This window comes from Schistosoma haematobium, chromosome ZW (assembly GCF_000699445.3).
Source record: "Schistosoma haematobium chromosome ZW, whole genome shotgun sequence".
In the NCBI taxonomy this organism is placed as follows: Eukaryota; Metazoa; Platyhelminthes; class Trematoda; order Strigeidida; family Schistosomatidae; genus Schistosoma; species Schistosoma haematobium.
The window spans coordinates 6,852,069-6,878,221 of record NC_067195.1 but is presented as its reverse complement, the minus strand read 5'-3'; the positions used below and the strand labels follow the sequence as shown (position 1 = coordinate 6,878,221).

Here is a 26,153-nt window from a genome sequence, read left to right as displayed (position 1 = left end):
TAGTAATTTATTAGTCGAATTCATGGGTCGATTAAAGATAGACCACCACGGGAGACCTGTAAGCACTGGACAGCCGTTTCGTCCTAACATGAATAACAGTACACATCCACGATCCCGAGCTCCCAACTCGAACCCATGACCTTCAATCTTGCGCGCGAACACTTAACCTCTGGACTACTGGGCCGGCATCCAACCTGTATCTTATGATCCCTTAAAGTAAATAGTAACAGAAAACATTAAAAAGCATTAGAAAATCAATATTCATGATATTTAACTTGTTACAATCATTATGAATGTAAGTAATTATCTGAAACAATTTTATTTCTCATTAGAAATATCTCACCAGAATTTTAATTAATCTTATTTTATTTAGATAAACCTTGTGCTACACTACAGAAACCTCGAGTAAAACCACATGGACCTGGAACATTACTTATAGAATGGACTCCACCTCTGATTACTGATCGTTTAGAATCTTTAGTTAAATTTACTGGTTATCGGGTAGAGTATCGTCGTGATGAACCTGGAGAAGATTGGTTCCTTCTTGGTACTACATCTGCTGATCAAACTTATTTTATTGCGCGCAGTCAATTAAGAAGAGGTGTAAATTATCGTTTCAGAGTACGATTAGAAAATTGGCATGGATTAGGACCAGCTAGTGATGCATCAGAACCAGCACAATTACCAGTACATCGGCTTACAGAAGGTATATATAATAAAATTTACAAATACAGTTTTTGTTGTATAAATGTAAATAAATTACTTCTCATTGAAATTATCAACATGTGAATGAAATTGAACTAAAGTTACAAAAATATTTTTTCAATACCAAAACGTTAACATGAAACTTTACTAGACAGCCTTGTCTGACTCCGGTTCTTACTTGAAATGCATCTGTCAACTGTCCCCCATACACGACTTTGCACTGTAGTCCGTCGTATGAGTTCCGGATAATGTTGACAATCTTCTCAAGAACTTCACAGTGTTCACTAATCTATTCTACTCTATTTGTTTCCTATTGATTCGTATCATTTTTCTTCGTCTCGTTAGTAACTCTTGTCATTTGTTGATTTTCTTTTAATAGAATGACACTTTAAGCCTATGTCTATTTTAACTCTTTATTTTTTTATTGAAATCATGAACCGATCAATGTTAGACAACTATTAAAAACCTGAAAGAACTGGACGGCCATTTCGTCCTAGTATGAGACTCCTCAAAAGTGCGCATCCATCTTTATTTTCCCCCTCATTTTCTTCATACTTATCTTAGATAATGTACACCATACACAGATCTTAAAAACTGATCTACATGTCACTTTTGCTTCACAAAGATGTTTTCTTCGAACCAATAGATCGATGATCTATACATATTGTAAACTAGAACATTATATCCAAAGTGTAATGTTTTACAACTCTATAGTCACATTCAATTTACTGTATACTAACTCCAAATATTAACCAAATTATCCAGTTCAGTCAATTAGTTGACTGATATCCGTTTAGCGGTCAGATCTCTAGTAGACAATTGTTATATTTGCTCAAAGGCTTTCTGTAGATTTTATCCTAACAATATTCATGCACAGAAATTAGGCCGGGGATATTTGCATAGGTGTCACAGACTCTAACTTTGATTATAGGTCAACCTATCTAGATCAAGCTAAATATTGTAGTCAGACTAGTCATCCTGAATACTGCGAAAAATGTGAATTTTATGTTGGCTAGTTCAAAGTATTCAGCCAAAGCTTCAAATCTGTTCAGTGCTTATAGATGCTTATCAATGGAAAAGTAAACAACTTCGTGTGTGTATCGAAGACTTAGGCTTTAAATTCTTAGAACTACAGTTTTTGTCTTTGATAATGGCATTTGTTTACTAGAGTTCCAAAGGAAATCCAAAGCATAAATCTAAATGAATATAGTGTATAAGCAACCATGAAAATGTGTTCATTTATTATTATTACTCTTATCAGAATGGGGGTTTGTGGAAATTGTAGTAATTTTAATAGTTAAATTCATGAGTCGATCTAAACTAGACCACCATTGAAAACCTGAAAGCACTGGAATGCCGTTTCGTCCTAGTATGTGATCCCTCAACAGTGCGCATCCACAATCTCGCATGCGAGACTCAAACGCAGGATCTTCGGTTTCGCTCGCGAACGCTCAACACTGTTTGATGTTGGCCCAGTGGTCAAGAGATTAAAAGTTTACGTGAAAGGCTGAAGGTCCTGATTTATTATTGTCTTTTCCAATTACTTAATAATAATTTTTTAACCTACTTACATATCTGAGTGAGCAGGTTTTTTTTACTAATTTCATCATCAGGCTCTACAGTTATAAACCAAAATAAAGCTTGCATTAGTGAATTTGGCAATATTCTTTAAAATGATGAACTTTTGCATCTGAGGACATAAATACTTCGAAATCGTGCCATTTGTAAATTAGAAGGGTCATTTAGTAATGGTCAGACTGATTTGTAATAGCGTCAAGCTAGAATCAATGATAGTAATATTAATACAAAGAATCTCGTGAACAAAATGTATAATAGGAGAATGTTACCTCGTTAATGCGGGTTGTAATAGTAATAATACCGTTGTGTAAATATAATATGTAATAAGAGGTTCTGTGAATGTTTAGATTAAAAAATATAAACAAAAAAGGAAGTAAGAGAAGATAAGAGGTTTATAATATCCAATTTACGTATCTGGTGCCCCAGTCGTGGACCAAGGTAAACAAAATAGAGGCTGGATATTTTTTTTCTGGATACATGAGTTCGGTTTTCTGGAGTTGATCCAGACAGCTTCAGCTATGTAGAGCAATCGTAATCTAGCTCCTTTTGGTAAATTGTTTGCAACCTGATACGAAACAGAGAAAGTTTCATCTATTTTAATATGATGTTCATAATCTACCAAATGATAAAAAATGGCGCTGTGAATAGACTTTGTGACTCCATTTCCCAACCATGCTGGTGGATGTTCACGAACACACAAGGATAAAGTTCTCTGAGTACGGCCTATGTAACTAGTTCCACCTGGAGCAGTTGAATTGGTAATACACACGTAGAGGAGCCCATCATCGGTAACCTATCCTTGATTTCTTGTGTAATTACTGGCTTAGCTGAAAAAATTATATGTAACTTGGCAGCGTGAAACGTTCTTTCAACAGATGTTTTGAGTCAACGTGTCAAAATGTCACCCACCTTGTCCTCTTAAAAGTCCAGTTTCAGATACAGTGTTTTTTTTACCGACCGAGTCACAGTTTCTTCTTTATTGTAATGCCTTCTAATAGAATTTTTCTGAAGAAATTATCTAGATATCCATTATTTCATAGTGTTCTTTAGTTTATCAATTTCGCTTTCTACAATATCATCAGAAGATAATAGTCTGATTCTGTGACTGAGACATTTAAGTAAATTTATTTTGTATTGATGAGGTGTAAAGCTATGAAAACGGGTATACTGACCCGTCCAAGTACTCTTTCTAATTACATTTCTTTTTACGGAACTATCTATCCTACTAAAAAGTAGAACATCAAGGAAAACTATACAATCATCGTTTTCCCCCTACTTTTATATTGTTTTTAGTTTTGGATCTTAATGATATGGAATTCCGTCATTATACAGATGGATCATTCGATTCACGATATGACATTATTGAAGAGTTAGCTCGGTGAGTCAATTTTATACATAGTTGATAGACACAAATAATTATAATATTGATAAATTTGTAAACTTTAAAAATGCTCTGTATCTCTTATTTCTCTGGTTTGATATATACAAGCATACCTCCATTAGTTATTCTATAAAATAGTGTTTCTTATAGTAAACAAAGGATTAAGAACAATACTAAAGTTAAAGGTTATCAACTTATTTGATGGATTAAAAATGAACTTGCATTATTCTTCCTCATAACTCTCGTCAGACTATGAACATCCATCTATAAAACCTTATTGTTTTTGATAAATTTGAAGTTGATATCTATTTTGCATTGTACTTCGCATCTGCTGAGCATTATTATATGTTCTATAATTGTAAGTAAATAGTTGGGTTCATAAGTCAATTAAAGCTAGACCATCATGGAAAACCTGGAAGTATTGGACGGCCGTTTCGTACCAGCATAGGACTCCTCAGCAATGCGAATCCACAATCCCGCCTAGTGGAATTCGAACCCAGGATCTATCCGTCTCGAGCGTGAACGTTATAATTGCATTGTGAAAAATACTTCCTAACCATTTAGAATGTAATGCATGGATTCTCATTCAAAAATTCAATATAAGTATACGTATATTTGCCTACACAGTTTTAAGTATTGTGATTTCATGCTGATACATGATCTCGGACAATAAAGGAGTTTTTGTGAATATTATATTAATTTCAGTAGTTGAGATCACTAGTCGATTGAAGCTAGACCACCATGGAAAACCTGATATCACTGAACGACCGTTTCGTCCTAATATGGGACTCCTCAGCAGTGCTCATCCATAATCCCACCTCGTGAGATTCGAACCCAGGACCTATCAGTTTTGTCAAACTAGTAACCTAGTGCATAAAACTACTTCATAGTGTATCATGTCTCTAGAATAAACATATAAATTATATGTAGATATGAATCTTTCAAGGAATAATACATTTAATGGAGATTTCAAATTTAATGATTGAGATCATGAACCGATTGATGTTAGACCACCATAGAAACCTAGAAGCACTGGACGGCCGTCTCATCCTATTGCGGGACTCCTCAGCAGTGCCCATCCACGATCCCGATTCATGATCTCAATTAAAAACTCAATAATCTCCACAACCGTATACTGATAATTTTAAATTTAGTCTTGATTTTTATTTGATGTGTCCGCAAGTTTTTCATTTTGCTGACCCTCCAAATAAAGACTGTATTGTAGATTGTTTAAGATAACCTCGGAATGCCGGACTTTCTTCACTGATGAATGTTTTAATGTACTGTCAAAAGGTTCAGTTTTCTTCGAAATGGCTTGCAGTATAGTGATAAGTATATTCCTGAATGGAATAATCCTAGTTAAATCGATAATTATAGAACATTTAGTTATATGGATTATGTATATTGGTTTAATATAAAGAGAATTTTCATTACTAACTTTTGTCAATTGGGTGAATACAAAAAAGCAGAGAGAATCGGATAACTATTTCATTCTAATTTAAGTTGTGCTTATGCGCACCGCTTAGCAGTCCCAAACTAGAATGAAACGGATATCCAGTGTTCTATGTTTTTCTTTGGTCCCCTTAGCTGATATCCGTCCTTTGTAAAAATACTCAAAAAGTCACATAATAATCAAAGCAATTAGTTCATTTGACAAATTTGGATAGTGTAATTAGAAAACGAAGATTATCAAATCTGTGATATATTAACACAATACAGTTTGAACAATCTGATCACATATATACTTGTTAAAAACAATTATATATTAAAACTAAAGGTCAACTAGGCAAGTGGAAGGTAAAAGGAAACAAAGTTAATAAAGTTAGTATACACTATTTAACACTTTTACGCAATATCACAAAAGCCATGTTAAAATCAATATTATGATCCGTTTCAACTATATGCTTGACAGAGTATGATGAATGTTTATCATCTACTCTTATTATTCGAAATGTATTGCGCCAATCTATCATATAGTTTTGATAATCTTTGTCCTCTTACTACACTATCCGAACAATATTAATTTCTGCGTTTTCTGTTGTTGTTTTATTTTATCTTTGCGTTTACTGTATCATTTTTGTGTAATAAAGCAAGTGGTCATCATAGATGACTGAAACATTTTGATGTGATTATTTTTCATTCGTTTTCAGTACTAGAAATTCTGGTCTTTATAGACTTGCTGAACGCTCAACTGGTCGTTATTGGTTAGGTACTATTATAGATACAAGTCCATCTACATTGACTAAACGTCCAGTTAGTGCTTTAGGTAAACGCGACATCAGCTATCCAGAATTACCTTCGCGTCCAGTTAGTGTTTTGGAAACTGAACGCCCTGTTCGTAGACGTGCTTCTTATGATATATCAAAGTATACAACTAGACATGATATTACTGACTGGGAACAAGAGAAAGCCGAACGTGAACTGAAACTACTTTCGCGTATCCAACAAGAAAACTTTGCACATCTACATGAAGCTTACACAGAAGCTAAACGTACTATTTGTGTAATGGAAGAGTAAGTACATTTAGTTTTGATCTATATATTTCTTTGTTTACTAATTTACAACTAAAACCTGATGTAACTCTAGGCACTTACCGTACTAAAATTATTTACTCACTCATGTATAGATAGTATCATTTAGTTATAGTAATAGGGCCCAGCACAAATGTTCGTTAGCCAAAGTTGCCATACTGCATTAACACGATGAAATTAAATTAACATGCTGAATATAAAAGGCATCAAAATAATATTAGTCTCAATGATAATTAAAAAAGTTAAACATTGAATAAGGAAGTTAAGAAAGAACGAAAACAGTACTTGTATGAAAGAATATTTGAACTCGAGAGCTCAAAAATATAGAGTGGCTATATCTGATTTTAAGGCATTTTATCCAACGTCTCCAACCATTGGTCACTATATTTGGATGGATGATGGCTAGCCGTGGAATCCAAGAAATTAATCTCACCCTATTTGGGACTTCTCAGCTGATGTATCTGCACCTTGTTGATGTTCATACAGGGACTGGGACGTATTACTTTCCACTTTAAACGTCTAAAAAGTTATCCATTTAGATGCTGAGTTCAAACAGCTACTGACTTGTACAACAGAGTGAACTTTAATTTATTCGTATTGCCTATTTGAATCTGGGTTCAAGTCCAGGTGTGAATCACAAAATTAGAGTTCAGGTATATCCAGCTGACCATCTCCGAATAAGACGAAGTGTATGCCTCGGATTTCACTGATAGACACAATCCAAATTTATTTAAATGCTTGTGATTTGATTGTAATATCAAGGTCATTCAAACTGGATGCACATATTCCAAAAGTAACTGATCAATCACAGTCTACAACATCAACAGTAAGATCCAAACCAATAAAAGTGAACCTTGTTTATACATAAAGAGCTGCTTAGCTTGTGAATAGATTTTTGTCTTAATAGCCCTCCTCAAACTTTAAACTGTTTACTTTTTCAACATGAATATTTCTATTTTATTCAAATTATCATATGAAGTAATGAATGTGACATGTTTGAGTCCCTTTAACTAAAGTTTACAAAAGCCAGTGATTGGTAAGTTTGATTCAGAATCATATTATCGACAGATTTAAATGTAACCTAACAATTTATACACAATTGACATACCCATTTTTTAAATTAATATTTTTAGTGTTACATCTGGTGATACATTATGGCATCAATTAGGCCGACGTATTACAGTAACTGAGCATAAAGCAGCGGATATATTACGTCAGTTATTAGATTTAACTGCACAAATACACAAAAGTGGTGGTGTACATCTTGGTTTACAAGTAAGTGTTATTAATTTATGTAGTAAATTAAATTGAAACTATCTTACATTGATGATGTGTAATAGATCTTGAATTTGTTTTTTTTCTTCCTAAAATGCGAATTTTAATAAACATCATAAAACTGACGAATAATTTATGAGTATAGGGTTATGGAGATTGTTGAATTGTAATTGAGATCATGAACCGATCGATGTTAGATCACCACTGAAAACCTGAAAGCACTGGACGGCCGTTTTGTCCTAGTATGGGAATCCTTAACAATGAGCATCTACAACCCCGCAAGCGGTTCATGATCTCAATTAAAACTCAAAAATCTCCACAACCCTATTGTGATAATTATCATGTGTTCACTAGTGACTAACTTTGAGAAGTAATTCTAGGAATGTGAAGCAGTCACCCACCGAAGACAATGCAAGATGGTTGCGCGACAACATGGGTTGTTTGAAGTTAGACATTAACACCGTTGGATCCCGACCGGCTCAGTGGTTTAGAGGTTAAGGGTTTGCGCACGAGACCGAGGGTCCTGGGTTCGAGCTGGGCGTGTGGGATGATGGATGAGTACCTATGAATGGAAATTGCTTGTTTTTTTCTTATTTTAAATTTATGGCAATTCTTTTTTTCTAATTCGACGATTCCCTTTTGGTTAGAATATATCTGTCACCAGTATAATACATTTCGTTGAACACTATATCAATAATTTAAGAATGACCAACAATTTTTGAAAAAAAGAATAATTAAGTACTGTAATCATAGCGAATTAATAATCATCCAGATAACAGTATATTATTGAGTATGGTAGATAGAAAGATGGGGGAGTTAACATCACTTTAGAATGAAGAATTAGAAATATATTCCTTTTGCAAACAGAGATTAGGCTGGAGTCAGTGAATTCCCAAAGCTTCTGTATTACATATGCATTTATTGATATGTTTATTATTATTATTATTATTTAAGAGAAAGGAAAAGTTCAGTAGAAGTGTCTGAAATCAAATGAAAGGAGACTGAAAATAATTTGGTTACTTTAACAAATTTGTCTTGTTTCGTTTATTCCTTTTTGTAGCCAGAAAATATCTTCTTTACTGATCAATCTAGACAGCGGATTGCATTGGCTGATCTAGGACAAACGCATGCTTCAACTGTTGATAAACCTGTTCGTTTATCATTTCGTTCTATGGTATATATTCCACCAGAATTAACTAATGCTATGCCAATTAGTAAATCGGCACGAGTTGGTCAATCTGCTGATATGTGGTCATTAGGTCTATTACTTTATCAAATGTAAGTAATAATGTTAAATGTTAAAAAAAGAAGCAATTAAATTAAAGTCATTAACAACAAATTAGCAATTCAGTAAGGTAATATTTTTAGAAAATGTGTGAATCCGAATTGAAGTCGAAAGGCAGTCGCTCAATATCACTTACGGATTGATATTAGACGTTTCAACTCAGTGGTCTAAAACTTAAGCATGTGTGATGAAACTAGATGATCCTGGGTTCGATTCTTATCTATGCTCACTCCTGAGGAGTTTCATGCTAGTGCAAAATAGCTGGTCAATGGTTCTTAGTTTTCGATGGAGACTTGATTAAGGTCAGTTCTTGATGAATACTATAAATCTGACGTTAGTTGAAAAAATGGTTTTCTAAAGTTTGGCATTACTGACCACTGAAATCTAATCCCGTGTTCCAACGCCCATTTGGAAGTTGTAGGAATCTAAAAGCACTTGGTTTAATTATACAGTCAATGGAGGTCATGTTACTAAGGAGTTTCAAACCAGAATGAAACAAGCTGTTCATTTCCTTGACTGGTATAGATTATCTTTATGGTAAAAATGATTTCCACCAGTAATCAATCATTTGACATTACGATAATTATTACATTGATACTGAAATCCATTTCTTTTCAAATAGGACTACTGGTGATACAGAAGGGCCACCTGAACCAGAGAAACTTGAAAAGATGCATTATTCTCCAAAAATGGTTGATTTTACTAAACGTTTACTATATAGTGATCCAAAACAACGGATGACAGTTCATCAAGCTTTGGAACATCCATGGATAACAAGTATGACTAGTAAAAAATATGATACAATTGAACGAGAAGAAAAAGAGGATCACTTCAAATCTGTTTCTTCATCAAGACAATATTCATCAAATCTATCTAAGAATTATGAATCACAAATACAAGATGAAATTCTAGAAGATGATATTGCTGAACGAATAAATAAACGTGCATATACAAGATTATTACGTTGGTTAGATGCCAGTTATGTAAATGACACTGATGATATTGATACAAATGATACATCAACTATTCGTAAATTGTCAAGAGTTGGATCTATTCATGATTCATATCATCGTTATTATTATGATTATCAAACATCATCATCTAAAGAATCTGAAGAAATTGTTGTACATGCAAGAATTACACCACGTGGTCAAGCACCAGAAATATTAACACCTATGGGTTCAGTAAGTGCTCCAGAAGGTAGTACAACAATGTTACGTTGTGCTGTTTATTTACCGAAAATAAAAAAATCATCACACCTTACAGATCAATTGAGTGATTTACAAATTTGTTGGTCATTAAATGGTCGTGAATTAAATATTGGTTGTCCGTTACCATCATTAAAAACTCCTACGACACAACATTATGTATGTACATATGATACTGAAACAGGTGATATTAAACTTCATATCAATGATGTTACAGTATATGATGCTGGAACATATGAAGTTACTATTATTGGTCGATATGGTCAAGTATCTGATTCAGCAAATTTGAAAGTTTATGGTAAGTAGTGATGGATAAAGTATTTTCTAGTGAATAATTTATATGGGAGAAAGTTGAAACTTCATTAGATCAACGACAGTTTCTTATCTTAAAAACAAATAAACATTAAGGTTTAGTGACTTGTAACACAATGTTTAATACAATGAAATGTAAAACTAAAGAGAAATGTTTTTTACTAATGATTATTTAAATATCTGGAACTAGATATACCACACTATATTTTTGTATTTTTATTTATTTGAACACATAAATATTGATACAAAGGGGCACTGAATACATATGCGCCACACAAGTCACTTGATTTGTGTTTGGGCTGGGATATGGATCGGGTGACCAAACCGAAACAGGTGGTTTTCTTAGGGGCCACACCCGGAGCCCTCAACCTATAGGTCTGATCCATAGGGCAGTGGAGCAACGTCAGGAGATGCAGTCCCATGGTAGATGGTGACTAATAAATGGTTCAAAAACACTATTTGTTCTCTTAGGATCCTGGAGCCCATGTGCAACATTGGTTTCGAATCAGGGTTTTCCAACTCCCCTAGGTGGATCCTTCATATCCACCAACCCGGTTAAAGCGTTGGACATTCACTTTTTTCCTCTCAATTTTGTAAACAATAGTAATGCCATGAGTAAACAGTGAGTAGGACTTCCCTGGCAGTGGTTGTAGGCTCGTGGCCATTTGAGAGAATTTCGAGAGGAAGAGCTGACTCTTGCAGGTGAAATGCAGAACGCGCGTTTCGTCCTATTTGGGACCCGTCAGTTGGATTTGCCTGTATCCGAGTTGACGTTTACTGCATGACTCTTACTCAATACTGTTCAATTCAAACATCGTCCTTTTATCCACTTAGCTACCGAGTCCAGATTTCTACTAGCTCGTGAAATAGGGTGAAGTTTAATTCACCTTTTATTGAATGTTTAAATCTTGACAATGACGTTTAGGACTGCAATTGATCAGTCGCTTATCCACTTGACGGGTCCCAAATAGGACGAAATGTGTGTCCTAGCCACTATCCATCTATGCTTATAATGATTGTTACCTAAGGAAATATCGAGGCGGTCCGCACAGAATGCACACATGTTAATAAGAGACTGATTATTTGCAGTCCTAAACATCAATGGGAAGATTCAAGCAATCAATGCAACATGAATGAATTTTATATTGTTTCTTATAGATAAATTAGTTATGATTGACTTTATTTATTTACTTCATGTAGAATCAACAACTCAACGTTCAACTATTAATTCTGATTTATATGTAACAAGTGAATTAGGTGCACGTATTCTATTACCATTAGTTGATATGACATGTACAACTGGTGGTAAGATTCAAATGAAAGCTAAAGGTGAGTTCCTCTTGTTATTCATGTTCCTCCTAATATAAGCATTATTTTGACCCATGGACTTATTACACGATTTACCACCCTTGAGTTATACCCAGTCTATTGATTACAGTCTCCCACATTCACGACCACTTTTGGCTAGATCATTTATAAATGTTATTTTCTATTTTACGGTACGATATAGTCTGTTTGGTTTGTATATAAACGCAATATATTCGAAATACATTATTTATATCGTGGAGGCTAAGACTGGTGTTCTGAACTGAACAGGCAGGGAGAAGAACCGATAAAGCCTCTAGACTGCTCGTACGAGTTTTATACGTCATTGGTCTGGTCGATAATTCACTGTTCTCTAATTGGCGGTATCATTACGCTACACATTAATAGGACACAAAGCCACAAGTTATAACACTGAGTCAGTGAATATTACATTCAGCGAAGTTACGAATATAGTTTTATAGATAATACATAATCCTTTGATTAATCTTATCATATACTTATTGATAGAATTAATTTTGTTCAATATTCATTTTTTTAGTTTGTGGAATACCAGTTCCTCGATGTACATGGTTACATAATGGTATCCCATTAACAGCTTCATCACGTAGACGTTTCTATCAAGAAGATATGAATGGTACATCATCATCATCATCATCAGAATTAATGCTAAAACTTGAAATATCTGAAATTACTACAGCTGATGCCGGACTTTATTCTTTAGTAGCTACTAATAAATATGGATCACAAACATGTTCAGCTGTTATTGAAGTATTTGGTAAGTAGATCACTCTTTCAAGATGTTTTACCTGAAACATGCCTAATTGATTTTTATTATTCTCTTATACAGTAATTTCATATGTCTGAAATAGATTTTATAACTACACATGTTAGGTAAAAAGTATAAATTGGGGATGCAGCCAGTTATGTCTTGCATGAAAGATTAGCGAGGGCAGTTAGTAAGATATTCTATTGTAACTAATCTTACACTGGGATTTTCTGTTTGACCAGTATTATTCACTCAAACTAAAGATAAATTACCTGAGTTCACTTCTTGAGTGTGCAACTACAAATCAAACTTTTCCTGAGGAGTTAACTATATTTAGCTTACTACCAGGCAGCTTAACCAACGACTAAGTGAACATCTCTCACTATGGTTTGGAAAGTGCCAGACAAGGACAATACGCTGCTCTATCTTGTCACACCTGGTTGACAGTGATCATATAGTAGATAAAACCAAACCATTTCTAGTGATCCATTGCATATCTTCTTCGTTCCCCTAAAGGATTTGATCCAGTCTCCTATAAAATTCAGAACCTATAACTCTGATTTATGTGCTCAGAAGAAATTCTCAACACTTCTATCTCTTTCTTCGTTCGATATAACATAAAAAACGATATTTTTCACATCCTGTATTTGTTTATTGTTTTTCAACCCATTCCGTTTATATTCAACAATTCCTAATTATTTACACACTTCTTATTACGTAATTTTAATATTTTGTGATTATTTTATAGTCTGTTTATCCAAGTTTGATCTACATTGATTTATGTTGAACCATAGACTGGCCCTTACTTATTTTATAATTCTTATCACTACTAGTACACCTGTGTTCTTACTATTCATTTATACTTTTTATCTATAATGTGTAATTAAACAATTAGCTTCATTATGATCATCCACTCATAAATTGTCTAGATGGATTTAAAATACTCCTATAATTATCTATGTAAATTAGAATGGATCCTGACAACAATCTAACTAAAAATAGTATGTTGTTAAATCTATTGGAGCGTCTAATCAAACAGTTGAAATCAAATTTCACAAAACAGCGATTTGTCTAAAAAAGGCGGTTCTCTATTGAGTAATATATATACAAATTAGCTACAAACTTCAACTTGTGAGGTATCTATGGCCCCTTGTGCGTCTATAAGTCTGAAATAAAAAAAGCTTCGATAGTGCAATGATAGCCAATAGCTGATAATAGTTTGTCAACAAGCGAAAATGGAACTAAGAGCAAACAATATTTAAACTGTTGCATTTAAACGAGGATTAAACGACCATACAAAGACTGAGAATAACTGTTACAGTGATTGAGAGGAAGTACTTATAATGGTAAACACAATAGATGTTATAAGTATGCGTAAATACTTACACACTTACGTTACAACATACTCGTAAACATTGTTAGGAATGCAACTGTTTACTGAATATTAACAAGTAGTATAAAACAATACACAAAAGAGTTGAAGGGGAGAAAAGAAGGAAAGAGAACGTAAACAGACTTAGCATATGTGTTGTATTAATTTTCATAATGGGAATCTTTGAATAAATTAATTGCATAAACTTCTCTTCAGCGAATTGCTCAATTTTTCTTGGTGAAGAATAGTGTTATAAATGAAATCCTTTAATATATATCCTTTTATTTCATTATTCTTAAGTGAATATTGGTATGGGATTTTTGTTGTTATTATTATTACTATTATTCTATAGCTTCTCTTGAGGATGGTTCAGAAGCACCACATTTTCTTAAAGAATTAACAAGTATTACTGTTGTTGAAGGGAGTGCTGCTCGTTTTGAAACATGTGCACGTGGCCAACCTGCACCAACTGTACGTTGGCTTAAAGATGGTAAACCATTATTAACAGATGGTATACGTTTATGTGTATCACAAACATCAACTGAAAGATCTGGCACTAATACATCTAGTCATACACTTTTAGTTAAAGATGCTATACCACGTGATAGTGGAACATATACATGTATCGCAACAAGTTCATCAGGTACTGCTATCACTGAAGCAGCATTACATGTTCGTGGTAAGTTGATTTCTTTCAATCTTATTCTAGTTAAACTATTCTCACTATCTTGTTATTCATAAAAACATAACTCTAAAGACTTTTGTATTTATATTCAGTAAAATATTGTATTAAATAAGCACTTCACTGAGTAATTGTAGAACAATAGAAGCGCTTACTTTACACCAAGATACACAATTTTCAGTAGCCTATACTTTATACAATACGTTAAACATAAATGACTAGAGGAAAGAATAAGCATTTCTGAACTGAACTCAATTCTATCAAGTTATTTTAGTCCTCTTATGCGTCTTCTGCCATAATAATTCAGTAAATTCAATCACAAACGACAGGGTTATAAGAAGCCTTCTTTCTTGTAAACTATTCGGGATAAATGAGTATAGAAAACACGATTGGTGATGTATTTTGTTGCAAAACGAATGTGTTATATAAACGATATGAATTAATAACACACAAAAGGAAATAATAAATTATTTAAGGTTTAGTCACAATAGTCGCCTGATTCGGCTTCATCGTACACATTTTTAAGTATAAAGAATCAGATAACAAGAATAGAAGTTTATAAATTATGCGAGCGATCTATGTTAAAGGTTTTTAAACACATGTTTGTGTATCCATTACGACTAAAAGTAAACCTTCATATAATGATAATTTAAATAATTTGGAGTGTTCATTACTTACTTACTTACTTACTTATTTACTTATGCCTGTTACTCCCAATGGAGGATAGGCCACTGATCAGCATTCTCCAACCCACTCTGTCCTGGGTCTTCCTTTGTAGTTCTATCCAATTTTTGTTCATTCTTCTCATTTCTGTTTCCATTTCTCGGCGTAATGTGTTCTTTGGTCTTCCTCTTTTCTTTTGGCCTTGAGGATTCCATGTGAGGGCTTGCCTAGTGACTCATTTGGGGGCTTTCCTCAATATGTGTTCATTACATTTAAAATATTAGTTAAACCATATCGTATAATTTTATCGATCATTTTCAATCATAAAAAAATTTTTCCCCAAGGTTTATTCGGTCGTGGAGGTCATATTGGTTCAGATACAGTTAATAGTGGTGGTATTCGACATCGTCATCCTGAATTCACTCGTCGTTTACGTAATCAACAAGTTGATTTTGGCAGTACTATACGATTAGCTGCATCAGTATTAGCTCAACCATCAGCTACAGTGGTTTGGCAAAAGGATGGTATAGAAATTTTAACTGATCCATCGGATGATCCAAGAATTACTGCTAAAGTTAGTTTACTTATTTCATATAGTATCTAAATTTATGTATATTCTAAACTATATAAAGATTAATTTACTATTCGACATCATTTCTTGTTCTCAACACATTTACTCATAAATAATCAGTATTATTTGAAGAAAACTTATCGAGTTCTAAACATCTACATCACACATTATTGATCTCAAAGGATTTCAACTCAAAGTCTGATTCAGTTAAAACCAGTTGATCAGTATCGGTTTTATTTACGACTAGTATTCGTAAACTCATACTGGATCAAATTCACGGTCTTCATGTAGTGGATGAGAACACAGGCAGAGACAAATAAATGTATTTCAACACATTACAGAATATCTTGATAAAACCGGAGAACCATACAGTAAATACTTCATTTGCAAAATATTCATCAATTGTCTCAGACTTTGTTTTTCCTTCATTTATATAGCAAACACTATCCTCATTCTCTTCTCTTTGATTTTCTCAACCTCCTGACACCAGGCATTCCACTTTCGATTGTTGATACTACTTATATCTGTCGATATCAGTAGCACACATCAGATTCATATCCGATTTGTTTTTTGGATGACTATGTTGAAATTTAATAGTTCATATTTCAAACTCAGATCAATTCACAATCCTATCGTTGATCAACTACTTTAATTATGAACTGTGTTAACGCCACTAATCACAGACTCCTATGAATCTTACAAAAAATTCATTACTAGGGGCGTTATTTTGTATTAATTAGCACGGTGAATGAAAAAGAAACTATGAATATTCTGTTTACAGAAGTTGTAGTTAGCATAAATAATGAGCAGTTTCACATGAGTTTATCATCAAAAAAGCATAAATTACCGTTTGAGTTAAACATTTTGATGATATAATTAGTAAGTGGTGAAACTCATTTATTTAAACACTGTCGTAATCATAATCATCATTAAAAATTCCTTTTTTTTTACTATGTAACTGTTAATTTACAGAATCATAGCGGTCATCTAGAATTACGTATTGAAAATGTATGCAAAGATGATTTAGGTCAATATACAGTGATTGCATATAATTCTGCTGGTGAAGCTCGTTGTTCATGCATTCTACAAGGTACAACTAAAATGGAAATACAAGTGCCTAAATTCACTAAAGAACTTCGAGATTATACAATATCAGAAGGTACTAATTTATGTTTAGAAACCATAGCAATCGGTGAACCAATACCTGAATTTAAATGGTAAGTATTTAAAAAAAAGATTTATTTCCATTGAATAATTTAACAATTATTTAGTACATTCTTTTCATTTATATTGGGACCATCAAGTGAACTATGCTAAACTTAGACATAAAGTACTAAGGAAATTTAACAAATTTGTTGATGTGGTAGTGAATCTTCACCAATTGAAGTGGTTAAGATATGTATTACATATGCTCCACCACTTTCTACTTCAATGCCTAATGTTGGTTGGTGTAGAATTAAGTTGTAATAACGTCTTAGATGGCCAAACTAAGACGTGATATCAGTCAATGAACGCATTGAGCTGTGAGAATAGGTGCAGACTACCTGATTGGAGTCAGTGTGATTACCTCAACTAGTTGTTGGATATGCTGGGTGGCATGGCTAAGAATTGGTCTTAGTTTAGCAGATGGATTCAATATTTGCTTTTCTTTAAATTAAAGATGCCACAAGTATTACATTTATTTACCGCTAAAAGATCCTAAGTTTCGGGATTGTCTTCTTGTGCGAATTCATTTTTTTTCTCTGATCACACCGTCTACATCTGATCTTTTTTACTACCAATGATACTGTTATTAATTCTCTCCTACACTCTGATATTTATTTTAATAGTTTCCACTCACTGTGCTAATATGTTTGGTAAATTGAACTGACACAAAAATATCTCAGGTCCTATGTTGTTTATGACTCGCTGTTTGTTACTTAGTTAAAGATTAACAGTGATAAGTGTCAATCTTTTAAAATTAGTATCAAGTACTCTTTCTAGTCACTTCAGTCCAGTAATGATATGCTATTTATTGTTATTTGATTGTATTAACTGAAAACAATATCTAAATGGAATATTTTAATTATAAATTCGCTTTGATTCTTTCTTTTGTATCTAACGTATAAAATAGGGAAAAAGATGGTTTTGAAATTCTTCCTGATGAATATGGTCCACCACGTATCACACCTGGGACAAATGGTAGTGGTTTAGCTTATTTACGCATTCACAATGTTCGTAGTTCAGATGCAGGTTTGTATCGTTGCATTGCATATAATAGATTTGGTCGTGAAAGAACAACTTGTATTGTTCATGTGGAATCAACTAAACAAAAAGGTGTACATCGATCAGATATGAGGAATGGATCATTTACTTCGAAAAAAGACACAGACTCTTCTTTAGCACTGTTATCTGAAAATGGTATCAAAGCATCACCAAGGGATCATTCAGATTCACCCAAATTAACTGGATATATTAATGTGTTACGTCCATTGCCTAAAACTATTGAAGTTGAAGAAGGCAGTCCTATTGAACTAACATGTCGTGTTGATACAAATTTACATTACATTCGTAAGTATCATTTTTTGATTAGACAATGAATATTGTTTTCTTTAAATTTTAATAATATAACGACAGAATTTAGATATTACCTGCTTGCCACGTTGTACTACTATTATACAGTTTTGCGACCGGTAGAACCGATATTATACTACCACCAAACTGGATACTCGATCGATAGGTTATGTACAAACTAGATCTCATTATATCAGGTACACGATTCACGACTAGTAATAGAGAATCAGGGTATACGCTAGACAATACTTTATTCAAAAAAATTAGTTGCACTGAGTGAGTACAGAGTAAACATCAACAATACGAAAGGAAATCATGTATATAATGATCAGTAAGTTGTGCGTTTATTTATTCACGTTCGGTGACCAATCTCATTTACTTTCACCAGTCACACATCATTAAACTTATCTTGTAGACAAAAGATGCAGTTACTCGGAAAGTTGTTCACCTTCAGATAGTATATAGTCTAAAATTACTTTGTGTTTAGTGAAAAACTCTGACAGGAACTTGAACCTAAAACTTTAAACTAAATCTCTGCAAAGTTAGAATTTTAGAAAGGACTAGAAAAACGCTTTAAAGGATTACTTTCACCTAAAAGTTCGGTTTTTAACGAAAAATATCTGTCCAACAAACACTGATTGTTCTTGAATGAATCATTAGGTTAGAATCTAATAGCTTTTAAAGTTTGATTATATTAGCCCACAAATGCCCTGATACGGCCGAGAGTGGGGAGAGTCAGCTCTTCCTCTCGAAATGCTCTCAAATGGCCACGCGTAAACAGCCATTGCTAAGGAAGTCATACTCACTGCCTTCTCACGGCATTACTGTTGTTTACAAAATTGAGAGGAAAAAAGTGAATGTCCAACGCTTTAACCGGGTTGGTGGATATGAAGGATCCACCTAGGGGAGTTGGATAACCCTGATTCGAAACCAATGTTGCACATGGGCTCCAGGATCCTAAGAGAACAAATAGTGTTTTTGAACCATTTATTAGTCACCATCTACCATGGGACTGCATCTCCTGACGTTACTCCACTGCCTTATGGATCAGACCTATAGGTTGAAGGCCCCGGGTGTGGTCTCCTAAGAAAACCACCTGTTTCGGTTTGGGCACCCAAGCAGTACCCTACTCCTCACACACATCGAATGATTTACGTGGCGCATATCTATTTGGTACCTTCTTGTACCAATGTTTATGTGTTTAAATAAAAATGGCTGATTCATATGTACTAAGCTTTATTCTCACGAATAAAAGCTATTATACAACATCACGAGTATTTTGATAAAAATTAGATCTACAATTGGATTCTATTTAAAGTGTATTGAAATAATTTCTCTTAGTTATACTTATCTGATGAAGTAAATGTTATGTAACATTGAAATAAAATATTTCCCTTATATATTGTTTTTATTAAAAGCTACATGGAGTAAATCAGGTCGAACTTTAACATATGATGGTCGTAGAAGAATTACTCGTAGTAAAGATGGTGAACTTACATTAGCTATTGATCAAGTAATGTCTCATGATGAAGGATCATATACATTGACATTAGAAGCTTCTGATGCAAATGCACCGAAAAATCTAGAACCAATTGTACTTTCTACACGTGTTCAAATTAAATCAAAACAAAGACCACGGTAAATTCAGTTATTTGTATACAATAATAGTTTATAATTTTACATTTTAATTTAATCACAAATACAAAGATAGCTGAAGTTAACAAAATGTAATTTGATGCTTACTGAATAATTAGACTTTTTGCATAACGCATGACATATCGTTTAGAATGATAACGAAAGTTTTGGGATTAATTAAACCACTGAGTTGGTTAGAGAATGCTGGTGAGAGGTCTATACTCCTCGACGAGGAGTAACAGGAGTAAGTAAGTAAGTGATACATGGAAAGTTTAGGAAATAAAACATGTTCAATTCCCAAGTGTATAGTGATCGCTTACTTGGTAGTAACTAATATCATGTTTATCTAGTTCATAGTGGCATTCGAATTCTATCAATCAAACTGTAATGTTTCCAATAAGTTTCAAAAATTTAACATTATATTCACTACCTTTGAATGTTGGGTGGCTGGAGGCTATCGTAAAGAACTTCGAACCTAGATTAATGCTAATCATAGGTAGAATTTGATCACGACTGATTGATGTGGGTTCCAATCCCAATAAGGTGCGTCAATACCCTTAGAATCACAGATGCACCTTACTGGAGAGATCCAGCTATTGAGAAGATCAGGTTCATAGGATTTCATTGGTTGCTTCCGATAAGTCTCACTAATTGAATGCTAGATTCGTTTCCTAAGCTCTTCTAGTAACCTCCAGGCTAGATCTACACATCGACTTGAAGACGTGAGCAAAGGCGCGAAATATGTTAGAAACACTTTACTCCAAAGGTTCGTCTATGTACAGAAAATCTAGAGTTTTTATAGTATTTTAGATGCTAGTAAACATAGTAGCAGTGTAAGTAATCATCCAATCAGAAGCTCGATATGTGACTTTTCACTTTCTAGATGTTTCTGGCAAAACTTCTAGTGAACGCTGATTGAATAAGATGCTTCTTAGTGTTTTCTGAGCCTTTTTTGGCTTTTGCGAGAAATTTTCTGGATTTCCCCAGCAACTTCTAACTATCTACCACTTTCATAAATTTATACAATAATATTTAATAATAAACTAATAAATGATTCACTGTGATTTATAGAGGCCTAACTACTTGTGAAAGTGATTTGTTTGCAGAAATCAATCATATAATCCGGTACAGTTTTATTTCAAACATACTTTGCTCATCAATGAACCTAACTGTGATAATTAGGAGTATTTGAATTATAGTACAAACTAAGAATCCCAGGAATAACACTATTGGATCAAGAAGTAGTAGATAAGCACGAACGAATGTACTGTATTTGGAATTCGAAACCAAGCATTCGACAAGTACAAAAGAATCGTTAGTTCATACAAACACCACATCCGCCACAGATTAAATGAGAATCCAAATTTCTGCAATCAGTTGTGCCCCTTCTTCGTAGGTTCATCGTGTCTGTCCAACCGTGCATTGCATGTAGACTCTGTATGATCTAGAATGTGCTCATTAGTATTAGAATTAGCAACCAAAATCGGAACAGACCCACCTGGGTCCTGGAATTGTATGCAATCACCATGTCGGTTGTGTACTGAAATCACTGATAACTAGAATTTGAACCAAAGATTTTCCAACACTATCCTCCACCACAAAATAATGTTGGGTCTTCATATCCCCAAGTTATGAATAATGTGGCTTCATTTAAAACATATTTCTCACACTGATTAGAGTATACATCAAAAGTGAATTTGTGATAAGGATGAACAGCAGTTGATGTGAAATCATCTGAATTGTAATCAGAATCGAGCTCATTTAATACTCGTGCTTCGTATTGAACAAGTTTCCCACAAGAAAAGAATGCATTATGAAAACAAATAATATCTGATGACATCAAGATTTGATTCTTCTGAAATACTTCCCTCAAATTTATTAAGATTGTCACTGCAGAGTAAAGGATCATTAGAAAAATCAGCATCTATCAATCTTACATCAGGTTTTCGATCATAACTAGGTTCATTCAACATATTTTCCTCAGATTTGTAAGGAATTTTGTCAGAAATAAGTGAGTCATTAGGAAAAACCATATCTGGTACAATAAAATGAGAAAACTGATAAGTCGATTGATTAGAAACTGTTTTCTCGCAAGGATTCTGAGTCTCATTTAACTCTGAACTGCTATATGACTCTACACTGTCTTTTGAAATCGTTGATAAGAATAAATAATCATTAGGAACACTGAACTTAATAGAATCAGAATTACAAAACCTAATATTCGTTGCAGCAAGATGAACAGTAGTATTACAAACTGACTGAATATGTCCAATATCATCACATTTAAAGCACTTAGAATTACGAAATTTACATGAATTAAAAGAGTGGAACTTGCCACAGAACAAACATTAACCAAACTTGTGCCCATCGTTAGTTCACGTAAACACCACACTAACACTTAATGAATTCTACAAATAAACCATTTTGTATTTATGAATATATTCATTTGTCCCCTGTTACATTTTTTTTTCATATTTTATCATAGTTATGATGCAGTTTCACGTGGATCATCTCGTGCTAATTCTCGAGCAACAAGTGTTTCAAATGGTCGAACTTCTAAAGAACCATAATATCAATCAATTATAAACAAAGATAAATGTTTACAAGACAATATAAATTACATTAACTATGTATTCATATAAGATATTTGTTTGTGTATTTTTAGTCATCTAAGATATTTTGACCTATACAAATAATTTTGATCTTGTTTCCATAACAACAGTTCATGTTATCGATGATGATCATGAGAATGACTAGGATTAAACTGCTTCTAGATTTAACCTTTTTTTTTCAAAATAAACGATTGTATGTAACATGACAAACAATTATGCAATTAGAAATCTTCAACATTTCGAAAGTTTCGTATTCACATCTATATCGACTTCATGAAGATTATGTACTTGTTTGTCTATATATTAATTTCTGTTAAAACTTGATTAAACTTGATGTATGAAAAATATAATATTCGTTTCTTTTACTTTGTCTAATATAAATCAATTTTTTGTTGCTGTACACATCCCCCTTTAAGTATTAACTATTATGAATACTACTACTGGTACTACTACTACTGCCACTGATACCAATGCTACCCCTATTGCTACCATTTTATCTAATTATCACTTAATGATAAGTTCATTTATTAGTTTACAACAATCTATGTGTAAGAATATCCCTTTTTTGAGTATATCACATTTCATTAAAAATACCCTGATTCCCCTCTTCCACCTCCCCCTCCCCGAAAAAATTTATTTCATTCATCCTTTTATAACTTATTAATTTAGATAATGTTATTTTAAAGAGAGAAACGAATGCAACTCTACCAAAAAAAGGAAAAGATTCTTGTATTTCCAATGAAAAACACATTACGATTAGTTTCATTTATAACTAAGTAACTATAATCAGAATATTTATCAAGTTTATCCATGAATTTGTTTGTTATTCTTTCCCCCTTAACTTTTATTGGTAATTATTACACATCCTTATATACTACTGATTTGAATTATTTAATTAACCAATTAATAAAATGTTTAAATAAATCACTTGATAATTAATTGACTATTTACTTTTTCATTCAGATCAATTTGGTAGACAAAGTAAGTGTTCATGTTTACAGATGATTGTAGTGTTCTCTAAGCTAACTAGTTTAATTGTGATCATTGTAAATCATTTAGTGTTTATCAGTAATCATTCATTGTAACATTTTGTCGTTTCTGCTTTACTCAATTATTTACCATCCTGTTGGACAGTTGATTCATGAGTTTGTATGTAATACTTGTTAGTAGAATATGCTAAGCGTTTCGTATATCCCGACAGCGGAAAACGTGTTGTAGTTGTATGATTCTGAAGAAGCAACTACCTCCCCCCCTCCAGATCCTTATTCTGAGTAACAAATATTCTTAATTATCTCGACATGAAAGCCTGATTGGGTAAATAATTTTCAGAAAGTTACAATCTATCTATGTTATTAAAGTTATTTTAATTGAATTAATCCCAAGCCTATTACTTGTAATGTAAAGGAGTGAATAAATCAAACTCCGAAGTAGTTCACAAATTAATCAAAGATATTTTTAAGTGTATTATTTGAACAATCAATCTACTATAAATAATTTTTGTACTGAAACTATATTGTACTATCATATTCTTCGAGTAGATTCTTAAAATAAATTTACGGAATAATCCCGATTAGAGTTATACATTAGATTAAATACTCATCATGATTAGTCAGGAAAATAGGAAAGTATAAAATTGCAAATCTGTAAGACGAATTTGAAGTGAACGGCACTGGGTTCGAGTCTCAGAGTGAATATCAACTCTGAGATGCAGGTACATCCAGCTGACAAATTCCAAATAGGACGAACCGTGAGTCAAACTGGATTTCACTGCTAGCCACTATACATCAAATTTCAATTATTTAGAAATATTGTCAATTTTTCTATTGGTTTTTATCATTTAAAATAAAAACATGATACATACTACTTATCATTTATGAGATGAAAAGATACTCTTCTTTCTCATTTGATTAAAACTTACAAGGCCTTCACACTTTCAATATATTAGTATATCAGGAACAGGTGCTTCAAAAATGAATTACTTACCTATTCTGGCGTATGGTTATATAGTGTATTTATTGAAATTCTATAACTATTCATATCAGTCATCTGAAAGTAGAGTAGACTAGCTTGTTTGATGATGTTGAGATTACTATATTACTAATCAGTGTTCAAAAGAATGATTAGTCGAAATATCCCGTTCTTAAAAATGTTCTATGCAATTCTGCCCTATACTGTAGAAGACTTGTCTTTTCGAGGTGAGGATGTCCAGCGAATCTATATGCCTTATCTGCGTTGCATGAAATTTTGACTTAGTATGACTTTGATTCAGTTATCGATGAATATTGAGCTTGGAGTGAACTTATTACTTTTTTCCTTATAAAGACCTTTAAACTGACCTATTACTCTCTATAATAATCGAATGATCCGATCAGTGCTTTGTCAACAGATTGCTGTAGAAATTCTCAACCTAAGATTGGTATAGATTACACAAGCTGATGACTTTACAATGAACACTAGTTCTCAAAACTGACAAAAGTCTAAACTAGACGACACGACACCATATAACACTGGCTTTCATATTATTGCTCAGATATTGAAATGATACCATCTTTAATTAAAGCGTTACATCATGGTTAGTTTAAATCTCCCTATGAGGGTGAACATAAATCTCCGAATTCGTAGATTAGGAAAAACTTTACTAACTCAAAGCACATCAGACAATATATGGGTATTCAGTGAAACTACCAGTGACGAAATATTTTGTCATTTACCCTGACATGACGGAGAATTAGGAAAGTCCGGCCATATTTCCATTTTGTGTCCGGTCCTATTCTGCAACTCAGTGGCTTAAATCTGTCTCATTAAATTTCCAGTTCATTGGATGGTCGGTTTGATGAATGGTGTCATCGAGTACGGAATCTGTCATATCTTTTCAAAAGCCATGCCTGACACCCAAGCTTGCCTCCTTCAGCATTCGAATTTCCATGTAAAACGGACAATACAAAGTTTTGACCGTTTCATGGTACTAATATATACTGTACATTATAGACAGATATCCAAGCACAACTTCGTTCTCCATCTCTCCGCTCAAAGATTATTTCATGTGCGCTGATCCGGAACCATGTAGCACAGACATCCAATTTCTTTAGCGTCGGTGTCTCACTACGGAGCAAAGCATAGGGAGAATTGATTTGTCCTTATTAATAGTTTTCCACATACTTTCTCACTAAAACGCACAGCCAGTGATAAGGAACCGGTGTGGGGAATGATGTCTTTTTGTAATCTCCAGCAACTCGCGAACAGACTGTAGCACGCATGTAATCAAAGTAGGGTCCTAACATCAAGTCAACAATCTCAATAGATGGTGGTAACCGGTGTGGATGCGCAGATCGAGTGTTTAGGCGCAGAGGAGGATGGCTTGGGTAATGACATTATGATAGCTCTAGATTTGTCATTTGAAAAATGTATCTAAGTTTACTAACGTCTTTAAGGATGAACTTTGCCATTGGTAACATTCTGGAAACAGCTCTGATCGAAATAAGTACTAGTGGTGTGAACCTGCTACGCGGAGAAAGACTTTTCGGTCTCAAATATGCGAATAATATTGTCTTGATGTGCAGTGATACACAAACTATCTAGATCCCACTTATTAAGTTAGGAATGTCTCTAAGTATGGCGTGTTTTGTACCTTCTAGAAATAGAACACTTACACAAGACTTGGCAGGAACCTGTGCTTGCAATCACTGCTTTTGGTGAGT

At 33.4% G+C, this 26,153-nt stretch overlaps 1 protein-coding gene across 1 annotated transcript in view; it reads left to right on the top strand.

The window, feature by feature from the left end:
- Nucleotides 1-23,891, top strand: part of MS3_00002673 (uncharacterized protein) — a 252,496-nt gene extending 228,605 nt beyond the window's left edge. Inside the window, exons 101-114 of the mRNA XM_051210282.1 lie at nucleotides 374-706; nucleotides 3,577-3,661; nucleotides 5,815-6,177; nucleotides 7,329-7,470; nucleotides 8,531-8,748; nucleotides 9,378-10,261; nucleotides 11,476-11,604; nucleotides 12,140-12,376; nucleotides 14,092-14,418; nucleotides 15,429-15,658; nucleotides 16,628-16,872; nucleotides 17,769-18,205; nucleotides 19,627-19,846; nucleotides 22,329-23,891. Coding sequence (XP_051070256.1) covers nucleotides 374-706; nucleotides 3,577-3,661; nucleotides 5,815-6,177; nucleotides 7,329-7,470; nucleotides 8,531-8,748; nucleotides 9,378-10,261; nucleotides 11,476-11,604; nucleotides 12,140-12,376; nucleotides 14,092-14,418; nucleotides 15,429-15,658; nucleotides 16,628-16,872; nucleotides 17,769-18,205; nucleotides 19,627-19,846; nucleotides 22,329-22,413 — 3,935 coding nt within the window. The 3' untranslated portion in view covers nucleotides 22,414-23,891. The remainder of the gene's footprint in view (nucleotides 1-373; nucleotides 707-3,576; nucleotides 3,662-5,814; nucleotides 6,178-7,328; nucleotides 7,471-8,530; nucleotides 8,749-9,377; nucleotides 10,262-11,475; nucleotides 11,605-12,139; nucleotides 12,377-14,091; nucleotides 14,419-15,428; nucleotides 15,659-16,627; nucleotides 16,873-17,768; nucleotides 18,206-19,626; nucleotides 19,847-22,328) is intronic.
- Nucleotides 23,892-26,153: the final 2,262 nt, after the last annotated feature.